The sequence below is a fragment of the Triplophysa dalaica genome, chromosome 9, assembly GCF_015846415.1.
Source record: "Triplophysa dalaica isolate WHDGS20190420 chromosome 9, ASM1584641v1, whole genome shotgun sequence".
In the NCBI taxonomy this organism is placed as follows: domain Eukaryota; kingdom Metazoa; phylum Chordata; class Actinopteri; order Cypriniformes; family Nemacheilidae; genus Triplophysa; species Triplophysa dalaica.
The window spans coordinates 7,552,393-7,562,799 of record NC_079550.1 but is presented as its reverse complement, the minus strand read 5'-3'; the positions used below and the strand labels follow the sequence as shown (position 1 = coordinate 7,562,799).

Here is a 10,407-nt window from a genome sequence, read left to right as displayed (position 1 = left end):
ACTCTTGGATAAAAGCGTCTGCTAAATGACTAAATGTAAATTATTCTCAATTCATTTTAATCTCTCAAAATGATGCACATTTTTGTGTTAGGCTATTTTTACATATAACATATAAATTCCTGTTTATTGTCTGTTAAATCAATAAAAAGGACTAACACAAACTGAGCTAAAGTAACATAGAATGTGTTGTCCTTAACAAGACATACAAAGATGAGTTAAAAAAAAAAGATTGTGTTGTTTTAGGGTGTTTTTAAATGAAACTTTTCATATTCTAAGAAATTATTACCCAGCAATTAAGTGAATACTTACTTGATAAAACCATTACACCAAGTGATCTTTTAATAATTTATTACAACACATATATGACATTGAAGGGGTAAGAAGCCATTTAGAAATTCTCCTTATAAAAATACAAGGGAACTTTTTCAAGGGCAGAAGTTAAACGACCCTCTAGCCCCCCCGAACTCCGCGATGCCCTTAAAGAAACACGCAATATTGATTGAATGTACAAACAAATAATAATACTAAAAGTCACAAGTGCAGTTTTTTGTCACATGGGCAGGGCATAAAGAGATGACCCTCGTCTCATATGACACTGCAACACAATCCGCTGCTCATTTATAACGAGAGAAAGAGGATCTGATCGAGGAGTCGCTGCTCGATTGCTCTGGTCTGACGTAAACATGGCAGATTCAGAGGATCATGTTTCCATTCCGTTTCTGAACTCCCTTCAGCAAATGGATCCTTACCTTAAACCCTTTGAAAAGGACTTCCAGAGGAGGTAACTGAGTTTTAACAGTAATTTGCTTCTTGTCGCTAGTAAATGCTCCCATGATTGTCCCAAACTCACAGCAACACGCAGTTATAATGAGATGTGATGTCATTCAATATATTACCTATAAGTTACTATTTGATATTACTGAGAGACACCTGCTTTATTCTCGTCGCCTACAACAACATGTTTTATGTACATACAGATCTGAGGTTGTGCGAATGCTGCAATAATAGTTTCCTCTCCATTGCGCGCGTTTAACCTCTAATGAAAATAATGTCATCATGCATCGCAGTGCATATTGTGTTTGTATTGGATGTACCTGGATTTCATATCTGTCTTGATCTGTTTTCGTGCTCCGTTCTTATGGTTTAAGTAAAATACAGTGGACGTGCAAAAACAGATTGGCATAAGGTTCATTTCATGGACGTGCGTGTTTTGGCAAAACCTTACCACAATATATGACGTTGCTTGTCCTTCGGTAACCTAGGCACAAGTCGTTTTCTATTGGTGGGCGGACAGCGTCTCGCCCCGCCCACTTGTACGCGTACCAATCAAGTTACGTTAGGGTGAGCGTTCACCAAATACATTGATTTTTTAACATGCATATAATATTACACACGTGCTTTCCATATCAGTTCTTCTGTACTATTAATCAACAAGATGTAAGAACTGGTCCAGAGGCACTTCCGGTTACATTTTTATTTACTTTCTTTTTAAATGTCACATATATAATTAAATCCTAAATTCAGACCTCATCGGATGATGTAAACAAGGCTGGTTCAATGCTGGTCCAGAGGAACTTCCTGTTACACAAACGTTTGGACAAAATACAACCAACAGAATTTTTTTTAACCGATTTAAGATGTTAAACAAATTTCATTAAGATGTATTTATATATTTAATATGAAAAACTATTATTAATAAGGGCTGCGCGATAAATTGATGTGTGCTTTAAGCCACTGTGAAATCAAATGAAAGGTTTCTTTCCTTTTATTAAAAATAAGTGAGGACGTCAATAAACTGATATGCTGACAAAATTTTAAGAAATGACCGTTCAAAACTGACAGTCTGGCACGTGCGTTTAAACAAATATAGAAATTCCATGACATCACGCTTGACTTCAGCCTCTTGTCAAGTTCTTGCCAAATATTATATATATATATATATATATAGAGAGAGAGAGAGAGAGAGAGAGAGAGAGAGAGAGAGAGAGAGAGATATTTATAGATATTTTAGATTTTTTTTTACTTAATTTGTATTTTTTTTACTGGATTTGTGCTATTTGTTCTGTATACCTTGCAGTTTTGTACATTTAAATTGTTCAATAAAAAAAGGTACTTGCCGAATCAAATCTGCATTCGAATCAGAAGAGTCCCGCCCCCTTCACTAGCAGAGTTCCTGAAGCAGCGATTCATATCAGCCACTTATTCGCACATTTATTATGTCTTACATGGTGAATGACGTACAATGCATTATGGGAGATATGGGATGATCCAGACTAGGGCTGTAGCTAGTCTAACAATTATTCCATCGATTAATCGAGTATTCAAATAATAAGTACTTTTTTATTATAGCAATACTAAATAAACAATAGAAAATAAGACAGGACTCTTAAAAAGAACACTAATTTGTTACCTTTTAAAATATATATATAAATTGCAGAAATTACATACATTAGTTTCTGTAAAAACTAGACCCATTTAGAACCTTTATTGCCATATTACATTCAAAATTCAATATAACACAAACATATGATAAGAAACATCAATAAAAATGGAAACAATAATTTCAATGGTAAACAACTAACTTCAGCTTATGCATGATGCCTTTAGCACTCTGTTTAATGCACCTGCCAAACTGTATCGCATGCCAATTGTTCAACCCTTTCATACTCCCAACTCGTCACATTGGTCAGCACTCCTTGGAGTTTTAATAATTTGGAGCACCCACCCACCCCATCCACCCCCCCAACCAACAAAACAATTCTGAACCATATAGAACACAACACACAAATAAAAGTACAGTCACAGCAAAAAGTATTGATCAAAATCAGAGTTGAAGTATTACAAACAACTTGTACCGTTTCACGTTTAAAGACAACGTAATGTTGCGATTGGTGATGATACACGGGAGTGGCAATGGCATCGAAACTGACGTAACTCTTCTTCCGGCAGCCAATTTTAACATCTGTTGCTCTGCTCACCTGATCTGCTTTACGACGGACGACGGTGATGGCTTTCGCATCTGTTTCTCGTACAAATCAATTTTTCCGCGATGGTACCCTTGGAATACCTAACGTTTTATATTTGAACAACATTTTGACTGCTTGTACCTTGTGTTTTATGTTACGATAAATAAACTGTTACATTACTTGCTCGAGCTGCCTAAATAGCGACATGTAAACACAACTATCCTGGTTGTTAAACTCAAATCAAACCCTGAAACATAATCATTGCGAATTATATCCAATATAAAATGAAATATCCAAATTTCATAACGACAGTAAAATTTGCATGCCTTGCATGTCGAAAAAATTACGCCAAAGGGGCACCCTTAACGTTAAAAAGTGATGACGAGGGGAGCTAAAATATGTGACGAGACAGGAGTGAGAATGTGTTGCAAAAATCATAATTATACATATATGTTATTATCATTAAAATACCTTACAAGGCTTGAAAACAGCAGAAGAAAGATGCAATTTATCCCACTTTGAACGCACCGTTGATGAAAGGCATTTCCTGGAACTACGTTTGTATGTTTTCTGCAGGGCATATTTGGAGCTTCTGCATATTTAGTGCCCTTTGGCTTTAAGATGCAGCTGCTGTGCATTATAATTCGCAACTAATCGCCAAATCGTGTGCGGTTTATTTTGGTTTTATCGTGCAGCCTTATTAAATAAATAGCTGAAACCATAATTATACTTTCAATTTAACAGATTTATAATATGAGTATTTATATAAGCTTCAACATAAAATTGGTACTCCAGATTTCCTGATTGCTTTAGCCCCGGAGATTTTGAATGCACTGTACCAATTAAATGGCACTTAATTTCAATACAGAGGGTCCACTGTCAGAAACCCAACTGTTCAGCACCCATCATCTAAATGCACGATATATGCAGTCCTATGGCACTGTCTTTATATTTGATTATAATGATAACACTGTCTAATTGCATTGTTGCACAGATTAAGTGTGCGTGGCACAGTTTGCATATTTATGACTTAACATTCTCCATTCATTAGTGCCATCGAGACCACTGACAAGTGAAATGGAGTTCTTCATTATCGTTTTAATTAACACCAAAGTCTTGAGGGGTAGCCATCGAGGTATATGAATACATGTGCACGGTTGCTAATTTTACCCTTCTCTGCAGGACCGATTTTCAAAAGTGGAATACTGGCGTTTGAAATGTGTCACAGGTTGAATGAGGGAAAAACCACATGGGCTCTGCCAACCTCCGATTATTAAGGAAGTCTGTACTCTTCCTAACGTGCTTCATAAAACTCTTAAAATGAAGGTTAATAACATTTCTAAATTTCTCTGCGCCTTTAATTTGCTGTGGACGAGAGCCCTAAGGAATGAAATAGCGCAAATGAGATTTCAGTTGTTTCTCTTAGATCGCAGACAGATGAGATTGAAGGCAAATTGAAATGCTTCAGTCGGTTCTTTTTGAGAAGTACACAAGTTAAATGTGTGTATTTCACATCAAATTCTCAAAAATGAGAAAAAAACTCTCTCACTGTATATACAGCACAGATAGTATGTTGTTGGGTACATATTTATTATTTGAATTCGTAGATGCAGGAAATCCCACTTTGTTTACTCAATGTATGCAAGGAATTGCATATTGTTTGGAGGCTATTGCATGGATAAATGCATGGATGGAAGTTCTCAATTTTTTTATTTATTTTATGTTAATTGTTATGTATACATATGGTCCAGATTGTGTCACAACCGATAACATTTTCTGTGAGGAGTGAATTTCAAGTTGAATGAAACCGAACTGAACTTTGCATTCAGTTTTTTCCCTGTTGTGAATCCTGTGTATGACCTCAGTACCCTTGTACCCCGATAAACAAACACTGGTGAACTGATGTGTGTGGCTTTAACAGAGGCTAATCATTTACACATAGCCATGACTGTCTGTAATACACATGGGCAAACATAGCCGACGGGCTGGCCAACTAAAACAAAATGTGCAGGAGCTGTTTTTCATCCTAGCCTCCATGAATATTTCATTTGAGTAAATTCTCCTCTGCTTGTGTTAGTTTTATGATGATGCACACGTTGGGGTGGTTAAAATGTATTTAATAACAGAGCTAAAACACAAGTACTCTGTACCAAATTGTCAATCTTTATTGATGATCTGACGTATGTTAAGGTTTATTTCATGTTTCATGTTTATTTCCTCCATTTATCTTATATTTTGATGCCTTCATAAAAATATGCTCTCTTGAGGCGTGGCTATGATGGTCGCCAAATAAACCAACACAATCTCACGAGAATCCATAACTATTTACAAGATGGCTAATTTGTTTTAATTTATACATTCTCATTTGTACGTTTTAGTAAGATTACTTGAGTGCATGTGATGTAAGGTTTAGGGCGGTTAGGAGAGGGGCTTCAGTATTGCTTTTTTCCAAAAATTTTGTTTTTTTGTTTAATTCACATTGTAATCATTCACACCAATTAGAAACCTCGTAATATAGTTACAAATCCCTCTTATATCATGTTGAATGAACTGATTGCGAGTTTGGACTTTTTAGCTGTTTGTCTCTTTTATCATCTTTGTGATGCTTGTAAACTTTCTTACACAAGTCTTACCCTGACAGCATTTGCTTGATATTCTGATGTTTTTGTAGAATAAGTTGATTTGGGTACGTGTGAGTCTGTAAGGTCACGTTGAACCCAGGCCCATTCCGTCAGCAAGGCTGCTTTTCTCAGACTTCAGAGAGCCCCGGGTGAGACTCGCACCTGTCTGGACCCCGAAAGCCCCTCTTCTCCCCATAAAAAATTGTACATAAGCAGGTGCCAGCGCAATAGCTTCTCGGCGCTTGATCAAACCCAGCGTCAGAAGCCCCTGAGCAACAGGAGTGTTTCTTATGAGCGCAAGCGTCAAAATCAAAATGGTCTAGCGGGCAGCTCTAAATCCTGCTGTGCGTCAAGAGAGGGAATGAAGTGTCAGGAATTCAGATGACTAAAGAGACTCTGTGAACTCACAACGGTGATAGATACGTGTTCTTCTGAACGATTGTTCGCTTGGGCTCAGAAAGGTTGTAGTGTGTAAGTTTTTTAACATTGTTATGAGCCATTTGGTGCACACGAGGACCTGTTTTTCGTTCTTAAAGAGGGAGTTTATTAACAAAAATCAGGTGCCATGTATCTACATTATTTCAATCGCTTTGTATTTTTTAATTGTTCCCAGACTTGATCTTTGTCTGATGAGCTGGATGCACTATAATGTTCACACTTTTTGTGTTCCGTAGAAACAGTTGCATAAGTTGTTTTTGGAGTGTGTAAACAAAAAAAGGCCTCATGTCATCATTTACTCGCGCTCTTGTCATTTCAAACCTGTATGCAGGGCTTCAGACTGCGCCTAAAGCAGTCGCATTTTCGACCAGAAAGATTCATTTTCAAGTGATGTTTTTGCAGAGATCGCCACTGGCGACCATCCAAGATGTACAAATTTTTAAATCGGATGCAGCTGGACTTTTACCCGCACGTTCAGTGATTTGTTTCTTAACAAAAACACTGCGTCCGTGCACTCAATGGACTAACATTTGGAGCATCAGTTGCAGCATCATGCAATACCAGAAGCGCTGTTTCGTTATCCGCACAGTGAGGCAATGAAGAAATGCATTAATTTCCCTCTTAGGAGCTGTATTAGCTATATTTCTCGGCTGTAAATATTGTTTCTGTTACATCCAAGTACTTTAAATTTCTTGATAAGTTTCTCTAAATTAATGTGGCACACATCACTGTAATGTTTTAAGATGTGCAGTTGGCTCGTTGAATCAGGGTTATACTCTACACAGTGAGTTCGCCAGTATGAACATCGTGATCAGAACGACTCGCAAATAAATGACTCCTTTGAACAGATTCATTTAAACCAAAAATAAGGCCTCCTCTTAATATGCGTGCGTTCTTCAGTGGTCTCGTGTTCTCGTGTTCATGCTCTGCGTCATCAATAACGGTCAAAGTCCGTTCCAATACTTAAGAACAGAGAATGCATGAAAGTACACGGATATGTTCTCGATAGCAAGGATACATCGAATGCAGCCTTGTATGCGTACGGAACAAGCTTAAAGTACCAGAAGTCACTGCGGCACGTCCCTCTAGCCACATGAAATCCAATGGAAATGACGCGTTTGTTTAAAATGAAAGCAGGTGCTGTTTTTTCCGTGCTCAGCCCTGGTGATATTTGATTTACCCACGATCAGTGCCGGCATCCGACTGTGCGCCCAGCGTTGAAAAAAGCTCAACTTCGGGCAGAACGTCTTTTCTGTCAAGCTCCTGCGGTTTTCAGCCTCGTAAAAGCCCCTCGGTGGATACAGCCCCTAAGCCAGGTTGCTGCGGAAGAGGTGTTAGTGAGACCAGCAGGGGGTGGTCACTCTGTGGTCTGTGTGGGTCCTAATGCCCCAGTATAGTGATGGGTACACTATACTGTAAAAAGCACCGTCCTTCGGATGAGACGTTAAAAAACCAAGGTCCTGACTCCCTGTGGTCCTTAAAGATCCCATGGCACTTCTCGTAAAGAGTAGGGGCGTAACCCCGGAGAGCAGGCCAGATTCCCTCCACTGGCCTTTGTCAATCATGGCCTCCTTATAATTCCAACCCTCTGAATTTGGTCTATATCTCTCTCTCCTCCGCAGCTTGTTCGTGAAGCACGGATCTTTGGGAAATGCTGCTCCATCTCAAAGCACTGCCCGAGCTTAAAACGTGCGTTTATAAAAGCAACACCCGTCAAACATCATCATTATAAATATACTTTATTATCATGAAAATACCTGAGGAGGCTTGAAAAACAGTGATAGAAGGATGCAGAAAGGAAGACAGAGTTTCCTGTTTATGCGTGTAGTACTTCTTCTATGGAGCAATGGCGTTTCTGTGCGAGAGCGCCCTCTGGCTTTCGGATGCAGCTGCATTTAATAGTATTACATTGACAAACTGCACATAAAACATCGCAGCCAACCGTCAAATCGCTTGCAGTTTCTTTTTGATTAATCGTGCAGCCCTATTGAAAAGCGCTTTGTGTGTACACCAATACACAATAAAACGCAATATAAATGCTTCATTCATTCATCCAAGTTCGTTCGTCCGAAGCTTCCTCGCAAGACCGGTCTCCACAAGAAAACAAGTCCGTTCCTGGAATTGAGATATGGCCTGAGAGATCAGTGAATAATTTAAAACTCAGTGAACCACAAGAGAACACAGGATGTGAATGAGTTTTGCTCATTTAGTAAGACTGGTTAATTCAGTGGATCTATTTTGTGCTGAAAAGTTGGATGAAAATGATAAAAAGCGTAGGCGATATTTGATTTTAACCCACTTTTCTGTTTGGTTGAGTAAATTTAATATTTTAAACTTTTTAAACCATAATAATTGTATTTTTTAATGTAATTTTAGAATGTTATATGTTGTTTCTAAAGTGTTAAAGCCACTTAAAGGAGAGAGTAAGTGATTTAAAATTTATGTTAGTCTTACATGGCTTTTCGAAAACAATTTGGCGCCGGTTTTCCCCCTTACAGGAACCAAACGGCACCCAAAGGATGGACACAAAACCAGTGCAAGTAAATGAGTGCCAGTTAACAATATTCTTCAAAATAAATTTTGTGTTCTGCAGAAGAAATTCATATTGGTTTATAAAGACAAGAGTGTGAGTAAAAGATGACTGAATTTTAATTTTTGGGTGAGCTGTCCCTTTAACTATCAAAATTCCCCTGTGTCATTTATTTGGCATTAATAAACTACTAAACAATTCTACATAAAAAATGTAAAATTATTTTTGACTGATAATTCAAAGATTCTAGATTTTCACTCTCGCCCTCGACACAACATAAAGTTATTGAATCCATCTAAAATCTTGTTTTACAATATACAATACAATAATCTTAACATCATTAAAACAAAAAGATGTTTATTTAAAAACATGTCAAATGATTCTAGACTGAATCTGATGTTAATGCTTGAAACAAGAAAAAATGAAGTTTTCTAAAGGGGGTAGAAAACCATCGCCATCTGTGCTTTCTCTTCTTTTAAGCAAAAACATTGATCCTCTAAACTTTACAAAAGAAAAATTTCTCTGAAATCAAGACATGATTGCTTTTGCTTCTCAAGTGAAAATATTGTTTTTGAAGACATTTAGAATCTAAAAACATCCTGTTTTATTTAGACTTTAAAGAGATTCCAAAGAACACCAAGTCATTGCCATATAGGTCTCATATGTCTCTTGTGTAAATAACAGCCTTGTCAGTCTGTTATGCCCAAAATAACAATATCAATAAGCCTGTCCGGCTGTTCTTTTCACTCAGGATATCTGCGCGATTGTTGAGAGGTACAGTATCACATAAGAATAGAAGTACCCTTTTCTCCTTTGGATAACAGCCTTTGACAAATAAAAACTGTAATGTAATGTAAATGCAATACTGTAATAGACCAGCCATCCACCAACTGTCGGTTTCTTACCCGTATCATAGTGAGGTCGACAGGTCTAAATTGACACATCTCAATAGTTTGCGCTTTTTTATCATGAATGTTTCCGCTCCTGTGCTTGAATATATATATATATATATATATATATATATATTAGTGGTGCAGTGAGACTATTATCGCGCGTTAAAAAAATGTCGCCGTTAATCTATTCTCAAAGTTGGGTTGGGAGCTGGGTCTATACTACGCAAGCTATGATGACTTTCACCTTGATATTTTAGCGCGGATGTATACCAGCTTAACTGCACTGTACGGGGCGAGAACGAGATTTTTCAACTCGCGTGATTCGCGTCATTCGCGGAAGCAGAAGCCGCCTCATCATCTCATAACCAGGGCTTCATTCGCGCGATTCGCGCAGCAAGTAGGTCTATTGGCTCTTTTCATTAACATATAAATCACTCGCGCTTGACACGCCATTCGCGTTTGGTCTGAACACAACATAACGTTACTGTGAAATTACCGCATCAAACGTGACGTGCTAACATGGATGGAGCTATGAAGCCGCCGGGTTTGCTTCAGGGAATATTAATTTTTAAGAAGCTTCCCAATAGAAACATCGACAAGACTAAGGTTGTTTGCACCTTGTGCAATGCGGAATTGGTTTAAAAAAAAACACTTTCTCTCAACAGGTAGTGGTCTAGCTTTAGTTGAAACCAGTAACTTTGTATTGAGATCTAATGCATTATGGCTCCTGTATGACATATCGCTTGTTGCTCCCTCACTCTTTGTAAATCGCTTTGGATAAAAGCGTCTGCTAAATGACTAAATGTAAATGTACTGTAGGAGCTCTTCCAGTCTCAAGTACCACCTAAACGCAAATCATCCCTTAGCTAATGCGGAAGTAAACGCAAGTTCATCTTATTGAACATAATTTAATTTTCATCACCAATTATCATAGTAGAACAGCTTTCTCAAGCAGTTTG

At 37.8% G+C, this 10,407-nt stretch overlaps 1 protein-coding gene across 1 annotated transcript in view; it reads left to right on the top strand.

The window, feature by feature from the left end:
- The first annotated feature begins 596 nt into the window (after positions 1-596).
- gbe1b (glucan (1,4-alpha-), branching enzyme 1b) overlaps positions 597-10,407 on the top strand; it is a 113,370-nt gene continuing 103,559 nt past the window's right edge. The window contains exon 1 of the mRNA XM_056756354.1: positions 597-781. Within this exon, the coding sequence (XP_056612332.1) occupies positions 684-781 (98 nt within the window). The 5' untranslated portion in view covers positions 597-683. The remainder of the gene's footprint in view (positions 782-10,407) is intronic.